This window comes from Culex pipiens, chromosome 2, assembly GCF_016801865.2.
Source record: "Culex pipiens pallens isolate TS chromosome 2, TS_CPP_V2, whole genome shotgun sequence".
Taxonomy (NCBI): Eukaryota; Metazoa; Arthropoda; class Insecta; order Diptera; family Culicidae; genus Culex; species Culex pipiens.
The window spans coordinates 114,340,750-114,365,965 of record NC_068938.1 but is presented as its reverse complement, the minus strand read 5'-3'; the positions used below and the strand labels follow the sequence as shown (position 1 = coordinate 114,365,965).

Sequence of the window (25,216 nt, the reverse complement as noted above, 5' to 3'; positions counted from 1 at the left end):
TGTTTGGAGGTTTGGTTTGTGTGTGCGTGTGTTAGGATGATCGATTCAGTAGGATTAGGAGTAAAAATCAGGGCAAAAAAAAGAGAATAAAGCACATGCAATGGATTAGTTTTGAACGAAACGTAGCTTTATTTGTAGGGCTGATAGAGTCTACCTGCGTTTCTTTGGACAACGTGCTGGACGAAGTGGATTCACTGGGTTCGCCCGTTACAAAGTGTGCCCGCAGTTGCTTATTCCTACAAGCAAAAATGTTTAAAAAATATTTCAACTCTTAGTCATAAACATAATTTTCGAATCCGCACCTGACATCAAGCTGCTGAATGTGCTGCTGGGAGTACTTGAGCTGTTGCGTCGCAATCTTGAGCTTTTCCTCGATCGATGCCGTTTCAACGCACTTCATCGAGTACTTTTCCGAGAGGGATAGAATTTCCTGCCGTACCTCTTCCAGCTCTTGCCTGTAGTAGAAATGAAAAATAATAATTATAGCACTGAATCTTTTCGTAAATTTGCACTCACTCTTTCTCCTTGTACGTCAGCGGTGACGTTCCTCCCTTTTGAAACTGTTGCAAGAACTCTTGCTTGAAGCGCGTAACCTCGCGTTGAACCTCGTTCTGGTGGGCCTTGCGCATTGCGTCCAGTGCTGCCAAAGTTGCCTGCAATAAGCCAATCAGTTAGTGTCTGCACCCTGCACAGATTGGCCGGCTCACCTGTGTTTCTTCGGCGAGCGCTTGCTCCTTCTCCACAATCAGTCGGGCAATCTCGTGCTGGTGCTTCTCCTCCTGGTCCTGGATGATCCGCCGGTGCGACGATTCCATCGCAGCGAGTCCCTTCTCGCACAGAGCCTGAAATTGTTGGACCATTTTTGTTACAATGGGGTTCGTCACTTGATTGCGCATTAAAGTCACTCACCCTTAGCTGCTCGATTTCCGCCTGGTAGCGCTGCCGCAGACTGTCCTCGTCTTCCTTGTCCTTTTGCGAGTCGATTTCGTTGGCCATCTGCTGCTCGCGGTACGCCGCGTGCAAATTGTCAACCTGTTGGGCGTGTTCCGCTTCCAGCATTTCCAGCCGCTTCTCGAGCCGCTTTACGTGGTCCTTTTCCTTCTTGATCTGCTCGAACAGAAAGTCGCGTTCCTTCTCCAGCTCGACGTACTCTTCGGCGTTTTTGTGGTGATTGTTCGACAGCTCTTCGTACCTGTCACGCAACAGCTTCGACTTTTTGCGCTCCTCGTCGTACGTTTCCAACAGTTCTTCAATTTCCCTATCCTTCTCATGGCACATGGTTTCATAGTCACGCAGCTTGGCGTTCAGCTCGTTGAATTCCTTCTCCCGAAGCTTCAGCACGTTCTTGTCATTGCTCAGCCGCTCCTGCAGTTCGTTCTTCTCGCTTTCGATACTCTTCACGAGTTGTTTTTGTTCTTCGATTTTCAAAGTCAGCTGCTTGACTTTGAGTTCGTTTTGCTGCTTCAGCGAAGCCATGTCCGACTCGTGTCGGTCGGTCAGCTGAAGCAGCGATTCCTGCAGCTTGCTGCATTCGTCACACTCCAGCTGGAGAGTTTTGGCAGTTTCAATCAGAGAATCGATTCGTTTCTGCACCTCTACACAACGGGCGTGAATGCTGCGCAAGCTGTCCGCGTCGATTGTGCTCGCAATCAGGACGTTGTCCGGAACCATCGCGTTCTGCAGCGATACAACCGATCTTTCCAGTTCGTTCAGGATGTTCGATATCTCCTTGATGTCACCCTTGTTGGTGGCATGTTCGTTCACAAAGTATTTATACATAAAGTTAAAGTCCGCTTCCGCGAGGATGTCATCCGGATTGGCAATCTCCAGGTCGGCAGTGAGATCGGTGTACAAACTCTCGTACTTTTTCAACGCCACAACGCTAAAACTGTTGGCGTCTTCGTTGATCAGCTTGATCTTGGCCGGGATGTAGTCTCCCTTCAGCACCTGAACGCGTGCGTCGATCAGCGCCTTGTGTGCGACAATGTCCGCAAACTCCGCCAACAGCTGACGACCTTCGCTGGGTTTGCGTTCCTGTTCCAGGTGCAACCGCCACTGACCACGCTTCATCTTGGCCAAACTCTCCTCGTAGCACTCCGTTAGCTGGTTGACCGCTAGTTCCATCTCCCGCCTGAGCATGTCCTGAACGGCGTCGGCAAAGTTTTCAAACGTGACTCGTTCGTTGGTTGACAGAGCGTATCCAAAGGCAGGGGTTAGCGAGTTCTCGTACCGTTGCGCACTTCGCATCATTATATGAGCGATTTCCGACTGTACCAACTCGGCATTGACCGCTTCTTGTGCCTGTCGCCAAGCTTCCTGGACGGCACCCTGAATCGTATCGTTCGAGGAAGAAATGTAGCTGAGCGTTTCTGCGGCCAGCCCGTACGCTAGATTCTCCATCACCGTAGTTTTGTACCGCTTGGCGATCATGTGCACTTCATTCTGCTGTCGTAGCAGATCATCCAGCAGGCTCGTGTTGATTGGCGGGAAGTTGAGCGTTCGAATGTTGCTGGTTCGCCCAGCCGACAGCATCAGCTTCCTCGCAAGGACACTGGCCAGCACGTCCACGCTACTGTTTGGCTTGATCCCACATTTCCCCGCCAGCTTGGCCTTCAACATCGCCATCAACTGGATCGTTTCCGACACTTCAACTTTGGTTTGTTTCTCCTCGTACTCTCGGGCGTTCTCCGCTCGTTCCAACGCGTTCCGCAGCTTCCCAAAGCACACACTTTCAAAAGCTATCCTCTCCGCCAGCAACTCCATGTCCTTCTTCTGCGTGAGACCGTTCGTCTCCCTCAACATTCGCCGTTGCTTCAGCAAATCGCTCAGCTTATTCTTCAGCTGACCCTCCATCTGCGTGAGCGCCAACTTTATGGGATTCGACTCGGGCAGCAGGACAATATTATTGTTCAGCGAACAGTCCTGAATCACGCAGTTATCGCAGCTGTCACGCAGCAGTTTCGAAACTTCCGACAAGCACCGCTCCACAAACTTGAACGAATCCTTCTTGTCGGCAATCGGAGAAACGGATCGCCGCGAACGTGACGACTTGAGGTTCTGGAACTGGTGCATGCTTTGGTTGACTAGCTCGCGGACCGATATCACCACGCCCTCCAGACTCTTCAGGCGATCCATCAGATGTTCCGATACTTTTGGGTTCAAATTGGTGGGTGTGTACTTGGTTGAGCTTGCACTGCTGTAGCTCTCGTTGCTGCTTACCGTGCCCGCACTGTTTACACTTTCGCTAGACCCCGGAATGGCCAGACTTTCCCCGGAAGTGCTCTTGATCGTGTCAACTCGCTTCTCCAGATTGTTTAGCCGCAGCAGAACTTGCATCGGCTGTGCCGATATCGTCGCGCTGTCCAAACTCTTCCTTCGCAGACGAGTCGACGCGCGCTTCACACTCTTCAGCTCTGAGGTATCGGTCGGGGAGACTGCAGCATCCACCAGCGTCACGCCATTCTCAAGCGCGTCAATCTTGTTCTCCAGCTCAGTCACCTTCTCCTCGAGCTCCTTCTGGATCGTAAGCGACTCTTTACCCTTCAACGACAGCGATCGTCGCTTCTCATTCCGCACCAGCTTCTGTCGCAGAAGTCTCACTTGCTTCTCGGCGTTCGTGTACTTATTCGTCATGTCCTGTATTCTGTCGGCCATCATGCGTGATTGCGCTTCGTGTTCCCGCTGGTGTCGTTCGGTTTCGTTCTTCAAACTAGCGTACGAAATTTCCAAATCATCACAAATCTTGTGCGATTCTTTCAGCTCCCGCTTCATCGCTTTCAGCTCACTAACCGCCTTCTCGAATCGTGCTCGCAACTCCTGATACTCATCCGTCAACATGTCCTTGTCCAGCATACTCGGGTCCACCTCGTTCAAGCTGGTCAGATCACTAAACGAGTCCATACGCTTCATCTTACCAGATCGAGTGTTCAAACTGCACAAACTTGACGCTGGACTGCAGATTCCGTACTCTCGGATCTTCTTGTACAGCGATTCGTTCTCCTCGATCCCCCGTGCCAGTCGATCCTCAAGCTCTTTGACAGTGTCACGACTCTTGTCCAGCTCCACCGTGACCCTATCAATCACTTCCTGGGCGTTGTTTCTACTCTCGTCCAGTTGGAGCATAAGCTTCTCGCGATTCTCCTCCAGCTCGCGCTTTCTGGTCAGCTCCTGCTCGGTGCGTTCCAGCGTTGCCAGCAGTTCCGACATTCGAGCCTCACGCTCGTGAGTTTCCTCGCGCAGCATGGACAGTTCCTTCTCCGCTGCCTGCAGCCGCAGCTGAAGCTCCTTGTCGATGCAAACCTCTTCCTGGACGGGATTGATGTGCAGCAGCAGTTGATCCTCCGACTGGACGCTGTCGATGGTGCTGCGCCGTGAACTGGGCGGCGACGATTGACTTCGCTTGTGCAGCCTGTTGTGGGATGACTTTAATCTATCTTTGGTTCTAGCTATCGCTGAATGTGGCACTACTGGAGGTGAGGGTGAGATGGGTGAGCCCCAGTCGCCAATGCTGTCCCGGCGACCTCCCTCGGACGCCGTTCGATACTCTTCGTCCGACGAGAACATCATCGACTTGGGCGTAATGGGCGTAACGGGTGTCGTGACCGTAACCGCACTGGACGACTTTTGGGGCAGGTTGTTGTTGTTGTTGTTGTTCAATACGTCACTGGAACTGTTCGACTTGGTCAGATGAACGATCACGTCTTGGCTCTTCTGGACGGGACTTGCATCGACCACGTCTTCTCCTCCTACTCTTTTGGTATCAGGGTTGTTACTGTTATGGCTACCGAGCTTTTCCGACATCTGGCCTCCTCCTCCTCCGCTGTCGATTATCTCTATCTCTAAGGGTGGCTTATCCGTTAACGTTTTGAAGTTTTCGTCGTTTTGATTGTTCAGTCCGAGGTTGTTGTTGTTTAGCGTAGCTTTGGTCTGCGATAATCCTGCTGCCGTTTTGAGCACATTGATCCAATTGTTCCTGATGCTGATGGTCACGGTCGACAGAACGATTCGTCGGTTGTCCCACGTCTGAAACCGAGAGAGCAAGGTTAAACTTTGCGAAACCCAAATCCCCACCCAACCTCAAACTCACCGTTAACTGAAATCCGTAGTTTCGACTGACTGGCACTTCGGCAATGCTGGTAATGCTGTTGACGTCCAGCACCCCGTCCAGAACGCCCTTCTCCTCGGCCACCGGATCTCGGTAGTAGAATAAGGCCGCCCCTCGGAGCGAAAACCAGTGCTTGCTCCACTCGGTCGTGCGCGAGTCCTGCTTCATCAGCCAGCCCTTCTTCGAGTTGAGCAGCTCCTCGGACGGGAGATTGACCCTGAGTTCGGAGTTTTTCGACAGATAGCTGGCGGGGGCGTCGTCCACGCCACAGTCTCCGTCGGGATCGCCTCGTTCGTGGGTTTGACTAGGCTTCAGCTTTGGACTAGGGGAGGTGGTCGACAGTTCCGACGATTTGGTGCTTCCGATTCCGGTTGGAATTTTCTTCACGATCGCGGACACGATGGCGGGGGCGGTAGACGGGATCGTCAGCGATTGGGGTCGCAACAGCTGGCCACTCTGAGACTTGGGACCACCACCCTGTTGGTACGCTGGGACAGTGTTCTCATCCCGGGTGGGCTTCTCATCCGGGGCCACCACCAGGCTATCGGTAATGCACGGCGAGCTCCACCGGTTCACGTTCGTGATCGTGTTGGCAATGTCCTTCAGCTTTTCTTCGCGCCGTACGTCATCCAACAGATAGCACTTTGATGCTGTAACGAGAGATCGAGAGAACGGGAATGGGAATAACAATCCTGTTAAGCTCGCCATAATCTAGCAAAAATGTTTAATGTTCTGTCCAGTCTACAAGATCGTCGCATACGGTCAACCGACGACCAGGCAGAACGCGCGATCGGGCGCACAAGTCGTAAATTTCACTTATAATTAAAGACGGCACGGTCCGTGAATGAGGATTCGCTGTCTCGTACGGCAGTGGCAATTAAGCATAAATATAAAGATGCTGGAATCCGATATCATCGCTGCGAAAGTCCCCCATAAACCAGCGTTGTTAACTATGGCTCGTTTGCGCTTGCAATAATTGTTGGAGAGAGCCATTTGACAGTGCGATCATTGAATGTAAAGTACCCAACTAGAACGTTCTACGATAAAGCATGAAATTTTATCTACAGAATAATAGGTTTATACGTTTTAGTGTGGAGTACTACTTATCCATGACAAAACAACAATTTCCCATTTTCGGGTAAATCGAGATAACGTCAGCCTATGAACATTGATTTTTCGAGCATCGATTGACCTTGTCTTAGCTGAAAAATCATTTTTCAGATGGCAAAAAGCTGAGAAATTGTCTGTAATTTTTTCATTTTAGACTGAAAATCGAACAAATAGTTGCCAAGATAGAGCATTGGAATGAATAGAATTTAAGAAAATTAAAATTTTTGGTTGTTCCCCAATTAAGGCTATAGCAAATATTTTTCAAAGTTTATGTCGTCTCCCCTTCCAAACAGTCCAGAAAAATTAGGAGTCTAAACAAATATTTTTTTTCAAAAGCTTTTAACATTTCAATGGAACTAGAAGTCTAGTTGACTGCAAACAATTTTCTGCGTTTATTATCATATTTAGCATATTTGGGCTCATTTAAAAAATATTTCGAATTTTAATGAAATTCAGAATTTTTCTGAAATTCCGCCTCAAAAAGTTTTTTTTTTTTTCAAAAAAGTACTTTGTCAATTTGTACTAAGATATTTCGAAACAACATGGCTTGTATTTTGAATTTTTACACTTTTTTTTCCTACCTCTTATCTCTCCTCTGACTTCGATCAAAGTCGAGGGACATAAACTTCAAAACAATATTTGCAACGGCCTAACTTAATTTTTTCTACCGACGATTACTCAACATTCCGATGTCCGTTTGCTCTCTTGTAGTAAGATTGTTGGGACTCCTAATAGATAGAACAAGAGAGCACTATTGGTTCATTGTTCAAAGTCAAAAAATGAAAAAAATGCGAAATTTTTCAACTGTTCGAATACACATATTTTCAAAATTCTGAAAGGGCTGATTTTTTTTCTTTCGAAATGTAATGCTAGATTTTGAAATTTAAAAAAGTTTTCGAAGGATTGAAAAAAAAAAAAAAAAACACAGAGATCTCATCATTAAATTAATCATATATTTAGGTGTGATTAATTTAATGATGAAATCTCTGTGATGACCCTGATCGTTATTGTCCAGTATAGTTGACGAGATGCTTGAAAATTAAGGCTATTTAGAGTTTATTTTTATATTTTTAGAATTTCAATTACATAATACATCGGCAACTTTTTGCCCGATGGTTTATGTGTATATTTTTTGGATATTTTTTTCAGGCATCGAAAAAATATTTTTTAAATGGGCATACAAAGACTCAATAAAAAAATCAGAAATAAACTTTTTTCAACCTGGAATTATTAAGAGCGAGTTTTTCACCAATGTCAGTGCTGTTAAACGTTTAGATTAACGACGTTTAACTTAACGGAATCGTTAAAAGTTAACATAAACGTGAACGCGAACGGAGCCTACGTTGATCTTAACTTTAACGCGAACGGAGCACGTTAATTAACGTCGTTAATTAACGCGTTGATTAACGCGTTAATCTTTGTGAGGCTCCGACTTTGAGGGCCTGTATCTCCCAAACGGTAACATCTAGCGGGTTACTTCCAGTTGCATTTTACGGGCATTAACTGTGACTATGAGTTCCCGGTGAGGTAATTTGTTCAAAGTGGCCACCGGTTCCGGCAACCCGGAACATCCGTCAAGCATGTTTTTTAAATTTTTTGTCGTTCAATCGTCATTTGAGCCAATGTTATGAGACGTTGTTTGTATTACATAGGTACTGACTATATTGGGTCAGTTCAGGGTCTCTGTGGCCACTCCGGAACCGATTCCACGGTACAACGCAAATGGTTCCGACGATTGTGATATTCAAAAGTCAACCTGTTGCTTATCAAACTTCGTAAAATTGAAATCATTAATCATCTATTATCATGCCGGTGTCCTTTGACCCGATCGGACCACTCCGGAACCGGTTACCGGTGGCCTCGGAGGAAGTGTACTGAGTATAGAAAAAGTCCTTTCATGTGACATATCAAACTTCATGAAATTGAAAGTTATGACCACTTAGATGCATGTCGGTGCCTTATGATTCAGTATGAAGATTTTTTATATTATTCGGGAAATATTTCCGATGCACTTTTGTATTGGTTCCGGTTGACCCGTCTTTAAACTCCAGTGCGCTTGCAATTAGTAGGCTACAAGATGGTACGCAGTAGGAGTCCCATTGCACTGTATCCAAGTAGGCCAATTAACCAACTGAATTGTACAGGTTTGACACTCTCGCCGGTTACCATGGAAACCCGATCAGAGAGCCAGTAGTTGCTGTTTATTACGTCAATTGTCAAATTTGCCTAATTTTTAGTTCAAGGCCTCCCAGATTGTGTTATGGAACCACTTCTGAATGTTCTGTCGATGATTTTAAAACAAGCCAACCAAACCAGTGTATAGCTAATATATATTTTTATTAACATAAAATTCTTCATGAGACGTCGGCACTTTCTCTATGATGCAGGAGAAGCGAGAGGGGGAAGGGGTAAGCACTGTAGCCTCCAGTGACCGATTCCGGAAGGATCAACCCTGAAGACGTCAGTTTGGCCTTCGTTGGTTATAATTTTCAGTTTCATGAAGTTTGATATGTCACATGGAAGGACTTTTTCTATACTCAGTACACTTCCTCCGAGGCCACCGGTAACCGGTTCCGGAGTGGTCCGATCGGGTCAAAGGCCACCGGCATGATAATGGATGATTAATGATTTCAATTTGACGAAGTTTGATAAGCAACAGGTTGACTTTTGAATATCACAATCGTCGGAACCATTTGCGTTGTACCATGGAATCGGTTCCGGAGTGGCCACAGAGACCCTGAACTGACCCAATATAGTCAGTACCTATGTAATACAAACAACGTCTCATAACATTGGCTCAAATGACGATTGAACGACAAAAAATTTAAAAAACATGCTTGACGGATGTTCCGGGTTGCCGGAACCGGTGGCCACTTTGAACAAATTACCTCACCGGGAACTCATAGTCACAGTTAATGCCCGTAAAATGCAACTGGAAGTAACCCGCTAGATGTTACCGTTTGGGAGATACAGGCCCTCAAAGTCGGAGCCTCACAACGATTAACGCGTTAATTAACGACGTTAATTAACGTGCTCCGTTCGCGTTAAAGTTAAGATCAACGTAGGCTCCGTTCGCGTTCACGTTAATTTTAACGATTAACGGACGCGTTAACGTTAATTAACGTTTAACAGCACTGACCAATGTGTAACAGGTCGTATCGAGGTACTCCGGTTTGGATGAAACTTTCAGCGTTTGTTTGTCTATACATGAGATGAACTCATGCCAAATATGAGCCCTCTACGACAGAGGGAAGTGAGGTAAAACGGGCTTTGAAGTTTGGGGTCGAAAAACATAAAAAATCTTAAAATTGCTCGCATTTCCGTAAAACTTCATCAATTCCAACTCTCTTAGATGCATTCAAAAGCTCTTTTGAAGCCCTTCAAAATGTGCCATAGACATCCAGGATTGGTTTGACTTTTTCTCTTAGCTTTTGCAAATTACTGTCAAAAATTGATTTTTTTGAAACCTTAATATTTTTTTCCAACAGCCCCCAACACCCATACTCCTGTAGGTCAAAAGATAGGTAATTTTATAGACTAAAAGCCTATGGTATTAACTTTTTGGCCAATCGCAGTTTTTATCATAGTTTTTCAATTTTTCTAGAACAAACAATTTACAACGTTAGTTTATGCCCTGTAGGCTGCCATATCGGCATTTTCTGGTCTCAATTTTGTCATATTCGGAATCTTCGGAAAATTTCACGTTAGTTAGAAGTATTGGAGTGGTAAATTTTATTGAAAAAATTGCCATTTAGAATGAGTTAAAATATTTTTTAACAATTTGTTGGATTAGGGATAAACAGGTTTTCGCCTACTTGATACAGCATTTGACGTATTGATTACAGAGTAAATAAGAACTATTTCTTTTTTCAAAAATGTGTTATTTAATTATTTTTTAAATCAAATTTACCACTCCCATACTTCTAACTAACGTGAAATTTTCCGAGGATTCCGAATATGACAATGTTGAAACCAAAAAGAGCCGCTATGGAGGCCTACAGGGCAAAAACTAACATTGTTAAATGTTTGTTGTAGAAAAATCGAAAAACTATGAGAAAAACTGTGATTGACCAAAAAGTTAATACCGTAGGCTTATAGTCCATGAAATTACCTATCTTTTGACCTATGAGAGTATGGGTGTTGGAGGCTGTTGCAAAAAGATATTAAGGTTTCAAAAAAATCAAATTTGAACAGTAATTTGCAAAAGCTATGAGAAAAAGCCCAACCGATCCTGGATGCCTATGGCTCATTTTGAAGTGCTTCAAAAGACCTTTCAAATGCATCTACGAGAGTTGGAATTGATGAAGTTTTACGGAAATGCGAGCAATTTTAAGATTTTTTAGGTTTTTTGTACCTCAAACTTCGAAGCCCGTTTTACCCCACTTCCCTCTGTCGTGGAGGGCTCATATTTGGCATGAGTTCATCTCATGTATAGACAAACAAACGGTGAAAGTTTCATCCAAATCGGAGCACATCGATACGACCTCTAGAACAAACCGAGCAGAATTTACAAATACTGCCTCTTAACCATCAAATGGCAAAATTATATGTTTATAAACAAATCTTCGATGTACCGCAACAAAAAAAATTTTCGCAAAAAATTTCGCTTAAATTTTTAGCCTATGGCTTGTTATTTAAATTTCTATATTTTGCCTTCCTCACCTGAGGTAAGGCTATAATCGTGCTCGGAAAATGAACTTCTTTCAGAAACGTCGTAGACCCACCTTCATAAATACCTATCGATTCAGAATCGAAAACTGAACAAATGTCTGTGTGTATGTGTGTGACAAAAAAATCTGACTCAGTTTTCTCAGCACTGCATGGGCCGCTTTAGGTCAAACTGGTTGCATTAGACTCAGTTTAGGGACCCATGTGTCGCCATTGAATTGTTTAAAGTTTCGATAAGTAGTTCAAAAGTTATGTATAAAAATGTGTTTCCACAAATATCCGGATCTCACTTAAATGTATGTACACTATGTCCGGATCTATCAACCGACCCATCGATGGTTAGGTAATCGCAAGACCTTTCCAATTTGTCCAAATCATCGATGATCTGGAAACCCTGTCTCATGTTATGACCACTTTACTGATATTTGTGTACTTTTTTTTCCGCATCCGGAATTTTGTGTTCAAATGTGTTTGTTCCATTATGTCACCCATTGTTTCCAAAGAGTGAGGAAGGCTCCAACCACATAGGTGGATTAAGTTAGTTTTTTTTTATTTTCTTGCCCCCTCCCCTCGACCCCGGCCAGAGCCGGGGACAAACATTTTGAACAATATTTGATCAGCCATATTTGAAAAAAAAAATCGTTCAAAATTTATTAGAGTACATTTTAAATGTTCTCTAGGCCGTTGCAAATATTTTTCAAAGTTTATGTCCCTCGGCTCTGACCAAAGTCGTGGGGGGGAGGGGGGGGGGGGGGGCAAAAAAATAAAAAATAAAAAAAATGAAATTACAAGCATAGGTTTCAACTTTTGGATGAAAAAAGTGTTTTAAAATGCTTTTTACAGGCGTAAAGTTGCTTTTCAATCATCAGTTTTGAAAATATCGAGATATTGACGGAATTTTTTTACCCCCATTGGTATTTCATGAAAATTTACAATGTTTTCAAAGGAGTTCAAACATACTTAATCTGATTATAAACGCGGGAAAATGCATTTCAACTGGTTTTCAGTTGGTTAAACTTTAATTTTCATTAAAATTTTGAAGTTTTTCGAAAAAAATATTTTGTTTGCCCCCTGATTTTAATATACTTTGAAAAATATTTGCAAAGGCCTTATCATGAAAATAAAAAAAATAAAATTTAATGTAATCGGCCAAAACTAAGAGAGTTAGTTATTTACTTTAAAATGCGTCGAAAATAACAAATAAAATAAATTGCAGTAATGTACTGTAGTAAAAGAATGTTACAGCGAATTTGTTTCTGATAAATAATGTAAGGTAGAAACTTGACATCTATGCGATTTATTTAAATTTAAACCTTCTTCTTCGTACCACACAACTTGCCATTCCAATTAAGCGCAATTCATAAAAATGCAAATTTGTCGGGATTACTGCTGTTTAGTATAAATCCAGCAGCTATCTCTGCCGCAGAACCGCACACATGTCTCACGGCTTGACAGATAGTACCTCCCACAACATATTCTTCTGACCTATTGGCTAGACACTGCACTGGCTCGCTGGCGACGATCCTAAACGAAAGCCTGTTCAATTAATATTGAAATTCAGCGATCGACCACGCGCGTAAGCCACGTACATTCTGGTACCACCACCATTTCAATCTAAACCAATAAATTATTATTGGTTGGTGTTGTTGTTGCTTGCAGGTTACAGTTGTAGTGTTGCATTCTAGCGGGGAAAACAAATAATAATTGAAATATGGGCTTACCGGGGCTGGCTTCTATCCGCCCCCGCATTTTTCGCAGCCTTAACTATTAATCATTAGTTTTGATAGGTATCTAGAAGAACCGGTTGGTGTCGAGATTATTTTACCGATAGTTTCTAATAAAGCGCATAATCAATTAGCTTCCAGTTTCTTGGATATCGCTGCAAAACTTCCTCGACATTGTTCAACAGTTGTTCTGTAATTTTGCCTTGACTGTAAACGTGCTCCATTTCCTTCCATGGAACTCCATTCTCATTTCACGTGAAATCCATGAATGGAATAGGAGGAAATGCAGGCTCCCTTGGGCACGAAAAACGTTAAAGCTGCTTATGGGTTCCCATACATCATCTCCAGAAACCGTAGAAAATGTATCAATTCATCTTCCACGTGGATGGTGCGACGTTCTTGGGGGCTCTCTAGCAACAGCAGCAGCACCTAGCAAACTTGTTCCGATGTGTGTACTTTACCTTATAATGATGTTAACAAGTGGAATGAAACATAATTTACGTGCCCTACCAGCCAGCAGTGAACCGATCGAGGGTACGTGCCTTTTATTGGCTTGTTGAAACGGCGTGTCGCCTCGCCAAGATCTTGGTTCTGGTCTGATTCGTTCTTCACATCTCGCGTATAGGCCCTCACACTAGGGTGCGTCACAAAAGCAAAAAGTTGAGCTAGATTACATAGGCGGTCAGAATTTCATAGCTTCATGTCCACAGAAGCTCTCCTGAAAATTTCAGCCAATTTGGTTAAGAACTCGAGGTGCCCACTCGATTTCAATTTTGTATTGGATTTTGGATCCGTTAGTATGGGGAAAACGACACTTTTTACACTTTATTGTCCTAAAAATCCAAAACTGAACCAAATAAAATTCTGTGCGAGCTGTTTATAGATTTTTTTATGGGGAACAACTTTGTAGAACATCGCGAAACGATCTGAGCTGAACTGGCTTAGTTATAAGTGGTTTAATTCAAATGGTTTTTCCAGGGTTAACCTCAGGATTAAAGTATAGCCTTTTTATCAAAACGGTCACTATGATCCAAGAAACAAAACTGTCTGACAGGTGAAAAACTTGTTTTCGTTTGTTGGAAACGCAAACTGAATTCGTGTCGAAATTGAGGTAAGTGTCGATAATTTTCAACATTTTGACCATCAGTTCCTTCCTTCCTTTCTTTCTAGCCACGGTTATCACAGTAGGAGCTTATCAAAATGGAAAAGAGTGCCAATTTAGGAGCGGGTTGGCAGTATGGCGGGAAAGGAGATTCGGATGAAACCAACATGGGCGAAGGTTATCCAAGACGACCGGTTCGCGAATACCGATGGGGGCAAACAGATAAAACCATCTCCACACAATATGGGATCCGTGTGGCCCATACTCAGAAATGTAACTCGGACGAATTTAGAAAAAAATTAATAGTTAGACGATTTTCAATGGATGGTCAATATAACCTATGCGAACCCGACCCGAAGCTTCGAACTAACTGTGGCCAACGTCGACAAAGCTCACGGGAACGAAGCCGTGATGAAACCGTGCGTTAATGACAGCAATCCAATTTCATTGCTGTTTAGAGTTAAACAAACTAACTATATTTGAAAATAAAAAAGAAATAAATTAATAATTTATCAGGTTGGGGTCACTTTTTTAACTTACAAATATATGTAGCTTAAACCTTTTTATAGAAAAAAATCTTTTTATGCGAGGGCTTTCCGTTTTTCATTTTGCCAATTTTTCTGGATCAACACATATTTTTTGCAAACTTATGCAAACTGGGCCCAGATATCGACGAAATACAAAGCGTAACGCTATCGCATTGAAAAAGTTTAATTTTAACCGCTGGATTAGCATTCCAACTCCCAAGGCTCCAAAAAAGCTAGAACGGTAAATTCTACTCGCTGGGTCTCGAGCATCACACAACCAATCGGCACGATTATTTTTCTACTGATTTGTATGGATGTCTAGATGATCCTAGAACTCAATTTGATCAAATCTGTAATTTTTGCGATCAAAAACATCGTTATACCTAAAAAATCCGCGGAGGCAGTCTTTTTTTTTAAAGTTGGAACGTTGTTTTCGTCCGCAGAAATTACAGATTTGCTCAAATCCAGTTCTGCAAAGTTTAAGGATCATCTGGACATTTCTAAAAATCACTGGAAACAAGAGTCGTCTCGATTGGTTGAGTTATGTCCGAGCACCAGCGAGTTGAATTTACCGTTCCAACTTTTTTGGGAAACTTGGGCGTCCGTGTAAGTTGGACATGCGTTGGGCGTTCCAGTGTTAATTAAAAACCAAAAGAGCTTTCATCAATAAAATGTGTAGCAGAAATAAAAATTACATGAGCTTCGTTTTCTGAAAATTTTATTGCTTTTGATTACACGAAATCATAAACAAAACTGCCGTCTTCGGTCATCTCGATCCTGATCCAGCGGCTCCGAGTTCTGACTAAGTATGGGGGGGGGAGGGGGGCACATGGGGGCAGCCTATCTCGCCAAGGGAACGGGTCAACATTTCATTTTGGGGGAGCAAAAGGTTCCGTGCCCCCACAAAGTCGGCGAACCTGTCCTGATCTCTTTGTTTTTTTTTTTGGCATCATTGTGTCGAGATGGTCTGACTGTGATAACCGTGGCTAGAAAGAAAGGAAGGAAGGAACTGATGGTCAAAATGTTGAAAATTATCGACACTTACCTCAATTTCGACACGAATTCAGTTTGCGTTTCCAACAAACGAAATAGTAGTTTATGCAACAAGTTGCAAAAAGAGGATTTTTTCAGCACGAGTCGTACATTTATCCAACGAGGTTCACCGAGTTGGATAAATACGAAGAGTGCTGAAAAAATCAAGTTTTGCAACGAGTTCCATACAACATTTTTTGCAAATCCGAAAAAACACCCATTGAGTGGAATTTTAAGTCAAATTTTCATGTATTTTGTCAATAAATCGTTTAAATCAAAAAAATGTTGAAAAGTGTTACTTTTCTAAACAAGTGCTGAAAAGTTCAACTTTTCAGCACCCATTTCAGTGCTGAAAAGTAGAACTTCAGCATTTATTTTGAAAAGTGTTGCTATTCGATTCTGTTATTTTTGGTACAGAAAAGTAGGCTACTTCGTCGTTCAAGAATGACAGGAAAAGTAAGTAGTTTCACGACGGAATTGCAAAAACAAGTTTTTCACCTGTCAGACAGTTTTGTTTCTTGGATCATAGTGACCGTTTTGATAAAAAGGCTATACTTTAATCCTGAGGTTAACCCTGGAAAAACCATTTGAATTAAACCACTTATAACTAAGCCAGTTCAGCTCAGATCGTTTCGCGATGTTCTACAAAGTTGTTCCCCATAAAAAAATCTATAAACAGCTCGCACAGAATTTTATTTGGTTCAGTTTTGGATTTTTAGGACAATAAAGTGTAAAAAGTGTCGTTTTCCCCATACTAACGGATCCAAAATCCAATACAAAATTGAAATCGAGTGGGCACCTCGAGTTCTTAACCAAATTGGCTGAAATTTTCAGGAGAGCTTCTGTGGACATGAAGCTATGAAATTCTGACCGCCTATGTAATCTAGCTCAACTTTTTGCTTTTGTGACGCACCCTACCCTCACACATATAGTTATAAAAGCCTAGAACCACCATGCAGCATGGAATTAGTGCTCGCGATTCCGCGCTTTTGATTGCGACCGGACCATAAGTGCCATGCCGGCGACAAGCCATGAATAAATGCAACATTGAGGCAACGTTGAACTCGCGATGGTGATGGTGATGATCTAGTCCGCAGCCGCAGCCGATGTTGGTGACCGACGACTTGTTTTAGCGACAGATCTCGGCATAGAACCTGTATCGGAAAGGTACACTTGTTTGCATGGTCGGATCGTGCTGGCTGCTGCCGGTGCTGAGGGCCTATGCGGAGGAAGCTTTTGTAATAAAATGAAGAAATTATGGTTGATAGAATCATAAACTTCAGATCGATTGGTTATTTCTACATCAACATGTTGTTCTTACCAGAGCTGCGAAGTCGGGTCATATTTCAAGCGACTCCGACTCCGGCCCACCAACTCTAGCCGACTCCGACTCCGACCTTGACTCCAGCTTTCAAAAAATGGTTGGCTCCGACTCCAACTCCGACTCCGACTCTGACTCCACATATTTTTAAATATTTCAAAAGTTAGTTTACTATAATTTCGAAAACATTGATGAATAGGATTATTTAAAAACTCTTTAAGTGGAAAAAACCGGAAAAAAGTTTCTAATTTTACAAGTTTTAGACGTTATTGAAGCAGGAATAATAAAACTCCAGTTTTGAAGGCATTTTCAGAAGAACAGTTTGGTAAGTAAATTTGGATTTATTTACTTAACCTCAAATTTTCATTAAATTGATTAAAAGCTAAAATATTAAATTGTTATTTTTTTAATGATCATTAAAAGAAAGCTGGCCTTAATGATTGATTTAACATATAAATTCAATTTGCTCACTTTTAAGTTGACATTTATAAGAAGCACAGTGACTATCATAGTCACCTTGTATTTTTAAATAACAATTTTAAACGAAACTATTTTTTAAAGCTCCATTGAATTTTTTAAGACGTACATGGACATCACACCAAGGCTGAAGAATGTTATTATTACACATCAATGTATCTAAAAAAATCTTCGTGGTAAGATCGCTTAAGGGGTCCTTTTCAAATATCCGTGACCTAGAAAAATTTGACCTCGGAATCTTGGATTTATTTGAATTTTAATTTTTTTATATATTTAAAAGGAGGCGCGCGATACTTCTTGCATCTTCACCTAAAACGAAGCTTTATGAATGGTCGTGCGCCTCCATGAAAATATATAAAAAACTTAGAATTGGATATTTTTTTATCTTGAAATCCTGTCCTGTCCTGAAATCTTGAGATTTGTTCAATGATAATTTGCAACAATATCAAAAAAGTTTGCCTAAGGATCAACATTCCTAGACACTTTTAACATTGATTTACTTAAAACCACCAAGACATTCGCTATCGGGGTATAAGATGACTTAATATTGGCAAAAGGATGCAGTCAAAAATCAATTAAATATTTCTGACTACAAAACCAATATTGTTTTTTTCAGTTATGATGATACTACATACTTGGGTAAGATCTGATTAACAGGTTATCATTTAGTGATCTCTAAAAAAAATGGAATTGCAGCGCATGCAACTTGAATTTTTTTTAAATAGGTTTTGTAAATTTATCTGTTTTATAGCAAATACTAAAAAATAAAAAATAAACATAATTTTTGTTGAATTTAAGATAACTCCGACTCCGACTCCAACTCCGGGTAATGAGAAATTTTCGGCTCCGACTCCAACTCTGACTCCAGCTAATAAAATTTAGCCAACTCCGGCTCCGACTCCGACTCCAGCTGTTCGAGTTTTTACGACTCCGACTCCGACTCCGACTCCGACTCCAGGCTTCCCAAAAAGACCCGGCTACACCGACTCCGGCTCCGACTCCGGCTCCGACTCCGACTCCACAGCCCACAGCAGGTTCTAACAATTATTAAAATTTTAAAAATTTAATTATTGGCTCAATCGGAGCGAATTAAGAACAGTATTTTAAAGTATACTTTAACTCAGTTGTCATTGACAATGATCAGTGGTTCGAAACCGAAATACTGTTGAGATCCAATTTTTCAAAGTTGTCGCAAAAATATCACTTTCGATAAACACATCAAGAATTTTGCTTGAGAATTTTTTTTTGGTTGATTAAGCTCAAATACCTATGACTCCAAAATGTTTCAAAGTAATCTGTGAAAATGTAATCCTAAATAAGGGCCAAATTTAACTGAAATTAACTTTGACTAATTTGGGATCGGTAAACTCAACTTGTTTCAAATATCGAGGTGCTCCGATTTGGATAAAACTTTCGTCGTTCATTTGTCTATACATGAGATGAACTCATGTTAAATATGAGCCCTCTATCACAACGGGAAGTGGGTTAAACGAGCATTGAGGTTTGAGGTCCAAAAAATATAAAAAATCTTAAAATTTCTCGCATTTTCGTAAAACTTGATCAATTTCAATTCATCATTAAAGTCATTACTCCAAGAATGAATGACACTATCTACGACCTTAAGCTGCAAGAAATTGCATTTTTAATTCAATTTGGCCCAAAAGCACGGTCTAATTATGTTTTATTTAGAAAAGTTTACATCCGACGGTTTCTACGCGAAATCGACCACTCAAAATCCGGACCATCTCCGATCTTAATAAAACTTGCTGGATCGTTTGTCCTACTCAAATCAACAACTCCTGTGCACTCAGTTTAGTAATTTACAATGGCATTTGACTTTTAGGAATTCTTTTAGTTTTAAATTATTGGTAATTACTTTTAAATTGAAAAAATCATATCTTTCGAAGCAGATGTTCAAAAAATCGATCGAAAGTGTGTTTTAACGAAAATCGTGCGCTCTTTTCAATGAAAATATTTCCAAAAGCCGAAACTTTCATTTTCGATCAAAAAACAGCCAAAAATCAATTTTTCATCGAAAATCAGGCTGAATACACCCTTTGATTCAAATTTTGCCATTACCATTCGAAAGAGCGGACAATTTCCTACTTTTCATCTATAGACACCAAGTTGGAGCGAAAGCGTTTTCGAGTGGTTTGTAAAAAAAAACCTTTTTTCGTTTTTTTTAATTTTTTTTTCCAAAAAACTAAATTACATGTTTTATGGCAAATTTTGTAACAGATCCCATTTTTAAACTTAAAATAAAGTTCTGCTTCCGTGTTTTTGAGTTTTTCCTTGACGTATTAGTTTCAAATACTTATAAAGGGAACGAAATAATTACTAAAGATAACCAAAAAAGGTGCACTTAAGGTAACATTTCCTGAACCACTTTAATATGGAAAAATGTTTATCACACTCGTCAGTGTTGTTAATACCTGCAAAATATTTTTTTTCTTATTTTATTTTCCAAATTCATCTGGAAACATCATTTATTCGTGTTTATCAAAACTATTTGCGTAGATTTGAAGCTAATTATATCAAGAATAAATTTGCAGAATAAACATGCTATTTCATCAAATCTCTGAAAAGCTAAATCAATTTTTGTATAGAAAAGCTGCAAATTGTAAAATTCTGTGATATTTAATCCCTTTTCGTCATACTATTACTTAAATTTTTCTCAGGATGACAAACAAAAAATCCTGTGTTGGATTTTAATTGTAGGAAAAAAAACACGTTGACAAATTATTGAACATCTTACAAAATTCTGCTAAGTGACTTACAACAATTTTCCAGACAAACGACATGGCCAAACTCTAAGGTGCTCGGATCGGCTTCAAATCTTTGGAATTCTCTACCCAAAATAGTTTTATACATAATTTTTGTTAGGTAATTAGGGTGGTTCCTGGCACGTCAGGGTGTGCTTTAAAATGACAATTATGGCGATTTTGCAAAAAAAAACACATATTTCCAAAAACAACTTGACATTGTTTAAACCAACTTAAGTTATCCGGTTTGTACATGGAAAGTGACTAATTTGGCTTTCAAGGAAAAATACGCATGAGTTCAGTCAAAACGGCGTTTGACAATGATTATTAGAAAATACTCAAAATTGTCATCTTTGAACCGCCTTGACGCGACAGGAATCACCCTACGACCCAAAAAAATAGGAAAAAAAATATTTTGCACGTATTAACAACACTGACGAGTGAGATAAACTTTTTTCCATAATTAAAGTGGTTACCTTAAGTGCACCTTTTTGGTTATCTTTAGTAATTATTTCGTTCCTTTTATATGTATTTGAAACTGGTACGTCAAGGAAAAACTCAAAAACACGGAAGCAGAACTTTATTTTATGTTTAAAAATGGGATCTGTTACAAAATTTGTAATAAAACATGTTATTTAGTTTTTTTGGAAAAAATAAAAAAAAACGAAAAAAGGTTTTTATTTACAAACCACTCGAAAACGCACGCAGCTGAATTACTACGTTTTTAGCTGTGTAGGCTGTCTAAATGATCCTAGAATTTTGCAGAAGTCGATTTGATCAAATCAGTATTTTTTGCTATCAAAAAATCGTTCCAACTTTTTTTACGCGCTTGCCTTTGCGGATTTGTTTGCATTTTTTTTTTACACCCGCAAAAAAGTTATAACGATGTTTTTGATTGCAAAAAATACAGATTTCATCAAATCGAGATCTGCCAAGTTCTTGGATCATCTGGACTGGAAAGAAGAATCGTCTTGATTGGTTGAGTTATTTTTGAGGGCTTGGGTGTTGGAATGTTAAGAAATCATCTTTGGTCTTTATGAATTGATTTTCAATTTAATAAAACATTATCATAATTTTCAGAACAAAAACCTGCTAAATGATCAATTTGGCAATGTTCGTGTCTGTTTCCAATTATGTATTGTGGTCTGGTCTGATGTTTCAAAAACGAAAAAAAATAATTCATTTGCAAAAAGTTTCGTGGATCGATCATTTGGCAGTCAATGTAAGTAAAACTTGGCCGAAAGCCAAAATTTTAGAAAAATCCATGCAAGATTTACGTTTAAATAGGGGAACTATACCCTTTCTCAGCCTATTTCTATTATCGGCCTATCAGCACTTTGATCATGAATTACAGCTTATATAAAGTGTTTTTGACTGTTCCAAAGTAATAAATAGCTCAAATTAAAGTGAGCAAGTAACTCTCCATTGTTGAAACATCTGAAAATGTTGATTTAAAAGCAGAAACGGCAAAAGTGATGAGAATTGGTCGAACGGCTTAGTGTGATTAAAATGGGTATATTTCCCCTATAATGCTCTATTTATCCACAAAAGAACAGCATCGTGCTATGTAAGAAGATTAAATTAAAGCATTCCCATCAGAACAAAACATGACATGCACTCGAACGACAATCATGTGCAATTGTGGTTGACCTTTATTTTTTTTGTAAACGTTTCTGCGCAAACTAATCAAGCAATGTAGCTGGACCGCGTGGGAATCTAATGAGATCTCTCTCTCTGTTGGCATAGTCGCATCATCTCGCACTTGGGAGTCGTGATTACACTCTGGTTAGACTTGCAGCCGATGTTGGGTAGAAAAAAATGACTTGACTCGGAGACTGCACAGAGTCAGAGTGTAGAACACTGCAATGTTCCCACATATTTATGTTGTTTGGTTGCCGGTAATTGGATCCGAGAATAAAGATCTATTTCAAGGACGAAAAATCGCTCTCCATCTTCACTTCACTTTGCATGCCGTCAGTGTAAACCCGCATGATGCACGGCTGCACGCAGTATTTATTACTGTCCACCCCGTTGGCTAGTCTCGAACCGGGTTCGTTCGAGGGCTCATGCAGGGCATAGGCCAGACCAACCCAAGCTTCATCCCGAGTTCCTGCAGAGGTGCATATATGATGATGCAAACGAGCTATCATCATCTCAGTTATTATCATAAATATAGCAACGCGAAACGTTCGTGATGATGAATGTGCTCATTCTTGCTCTTTTCATGGCTTCTTTGCAGCCCGAATCTACGCCGGAAAACCGGACACGTCGTGGCCAGGACGTGCCGTGAAAATGTTCTCATCACGCACCCCCGTTTTTTCAGCTTTTGTCTGGGGTTGAGTTGGTTGTTGGAACAAAATCTAGCGAACAATGTTACCGTTTCGACCTTCGAAAAGTTTACAATTGTATGGATACACTTTATTTTTTATATTTGTTGCTTTCCCGTGTACAAACCGTTGCAGAATCGAATAAATCAACAGCCGGTTGGTGTACGCGAAAAAAGTCTTATCTAAAATTGCAACAAAAAATCTTAAATACATCATAACCCGAGAGATTTATGCCATAGGCAAAGCCGTCGTAATTGGGTCCGTCACATGTCGATTTTTTGCTGAAAAACGCCATACTGTGAGATATTCAACGAAAACCGAAAACCCCATGCAGTGTTGTTTCACTTAATATGAAATTTCTGATCATGCTATTTTGACCCTTCCTGCTTGTGCGACAATTTAACCGAGAAAGATTTGGTTAAGGGTGTTTTGTCACACGTGCATGCCCGACTACTGAATACATTTTTCATTATAACTCGTGACCCAAACCTCTAAACAATTCACAGAATGGTTAGCTAAACAGAACATCGCATGCTCAGTTGTTCGACTTGTCAAATTGGCTCTGGAAATTTAAAAGTTTCTAAAAAGTTGTCAAAGCCGAGGCTACTCGCTTGTTTTTTTTTTAGCTGTTAATCTCAATTTTAAAGTGCGAAAGTCCATTGGAAAATTAAACTGAACAACAACCAAGCCTAGTTTTTCGTGTTTGATTCGGAAAGCAATTTTGTGGAAAATCGTATAGTGTTAGGAATCGATCGCTTAAAAAAACATAGATTTATTGCAATCTTAAAAAAGCAGATCAGAATCGTAAACTAAATGTAAATACAGTTTCAGTGTTTCTTAATTTAAATTAATTGAACAACTCTAACGATATTCTTAGCTTCAGCACTGGTGAGTGTAGTTTAATGAGTCCATCGTATTCACATTTCTCAGCCCTTCTTAGTGCTCAATATAATTATACACAGCTCGCCGTTGGCGACAAACTATCCACCTGTCTATCCACAGATATAAACACAATCTTGTTCTCCGTTCATCCGTTGTTCTTTTCCCCGGTTCCACCAGCATGGCGCTTAATATTCCGGCGCTGCTGGCAGACTGCGACTATGATTATAATTACGCGCATAAAATTTAATTAAAATTAATGAATTTTATAAATAATAGAGTTTATGGCAAGTCAATTTCGCCAGATGAAGCTTTAATGCTGCGAGGATCATCTTCGGCAGCTGGCGCACGGTAATCAGTTTTACTCGATCACGCATCATCGCCTCTCGGAAACCCGCCGAGGAAATTATAATGCAAACTGACCGACCGACAATGCAATCGATTCGCCGCTGGACAACTGACGGCTAATGAAGGGTGCCTCCTGATGCGCCATGTCCCTGGACTCTGTGACAAGGGTCAACGTCGTCGATGGACATTTGCTACCACAACAAGATCGGTGCGGCCGGCCGGAAGGTGGCCCCTGGCGACAGGTTAAGCTTCGATCCATCATGGCTGAACTGGCAGAGTCTTTGGGAGGAAAATAAAGAAGATAGGCCGCGCGCGTGTCTCGGTTGATGGATAATTATTCACAATTATCACTTATCAGCGAGTCGATTCTTGTGGACATCCTTCGTCGCCTTTGCTGGCAGAGCAGGCAAAACTGTCCCACAGGTGAAGAAGGTGATGGTGTGTTTGAGGAAATCAAAGATTTGAAGGTTAATAAAGATAAATCTAAGATAATACTTCACACAAATTTGAGTAACTCAGAATGAGAATCCAAAGGGAAAACAAGTAACAAGTTAAAATTTCCAAAAAAGTGTCCACGTGGTTTATGGATGGTCCCTTTACAGTATTCTGTCCATAATTAAATTTAGAATATTATGCCAAATCGAATATTCCATCAAAAAGTAATACACTATTTCTATACAGCTTCATAAGATGCGTGGAGCATTTTCTATCACCTCAAACTAAAATCTCGGAATTCATTCAGAATTTTGCACACATGGATCTAGTTAATCATTGAAATCAGGGAGCAGCACTAGGAGTACCCCGATTTGGAACACTCACCAGAGTTCTATTTGAAAAGGCTCATAGCTTCAAGGACTCTAGATAAAAACAAAACAATCAGAAGTTGTTATTTTTTGTGAATGTACCGAAATTCATTAATTGATCCAAGAGTTTCAGAGTTCATGTGAAGTTTGTATGGAATTTTTAACAATTTACTATGGAACATCGTACTATTCATATCTCATGAGTAGGCTTAGTGATTTTTCACGCTCGAAAATTGCAAATTTCACGGGGACTTCAATTTTAAAACACCGAATTTCACGCAAATTTCGCGAAATGTCAAAACAGTTAAAATTACTCTGAAAATGTTATGTTTAAATCACAAAAGCAAGATTTAACAATCTTGTCCAGCCAAAAAGAGTAAAATAATTTGAATTTTCTGCGACATTTACTGTCGTTCTACGCATAATTGTCCCATGTTCAAAAAAGGGCAACTGAGAAAAACGCGATTGAAATTTTTCGATCGATTTTTGTGTTTCTACGCATAATTGTCCCGTGGGTCCCTATTCGCCCTGTATGTCCCTAACCACCCCGGTTAACATTTTATCACCCTTATTTGTAATCCTCTTACAGCTAAACAGGTACACAAGATGAAATGCTTGAAACTCATGATTTCGTGATAGAAAATACTTGGTGGGACACTTATGCGTAGAAGTTCAACGATGGGACAAACAGAATTGGTGTTGTTTTCGATGATTTTCTGAACAAACTATTAGATTTTATGTGTTTTTCTGAAAATATACGTAAAATTAACCTTAAAAATGATAAAAAGTCAGAATCGTCCAAAAATGACATGGGACAATTATGCGTAGAACGGCAGTTTAGCACATAAAAAATATTTTTTAAAGTTTTCATCTCACTTATCAAAAACTAAATTTAAAATCAAAACGCAAAAATTATGTAATCTGTAACAAATTCAACATTATTATTGAAAATGAGAACAGAAAACATAAAAAGTAGTATTTTTTTAACTTTCACGGGAATCATCCACCCAAATAAGCAAATATCTTTAGGAC

General features: G+C 40.5%; 1 protein-coding gene across 3 annotated transcripts in view; it reads right to left on the bottom strand.

The window, feature by feature from the left end:
• Positions 1-25,216, bottom strand: part of LOC120414687 (protein outspread) — a 273,181-nt gene that overhangs the window by 1,980 nt on the left and 245,985 nt on the right. For all 3 annotated transcript variants that reach the window (XM_039575970.2, XM_039575971.2, XM_039575972.2), the window contains 6 exons: positions 5,087-5,754; positions 910-5,022; positions 708-842; positions 517-653; positions 303-455; positions 155-236 (listed from right to left, as the gene is read on the bottom strand). In XM_039575970.2, the coding sequence (XP_039431904.1) occupies positions 155-236; positions 303-455; positions 517-653; positions 708-842; positions 910-5,022; positions 5,087-5,754 (5,288 nt within the window). The remainder of the gene's footprint in view (positions 1-154; positions 237-302; positions 456-516; positions 654-707; positions 843-909; positions 5,023-5,086; positions 5,755-25,216) is intronic.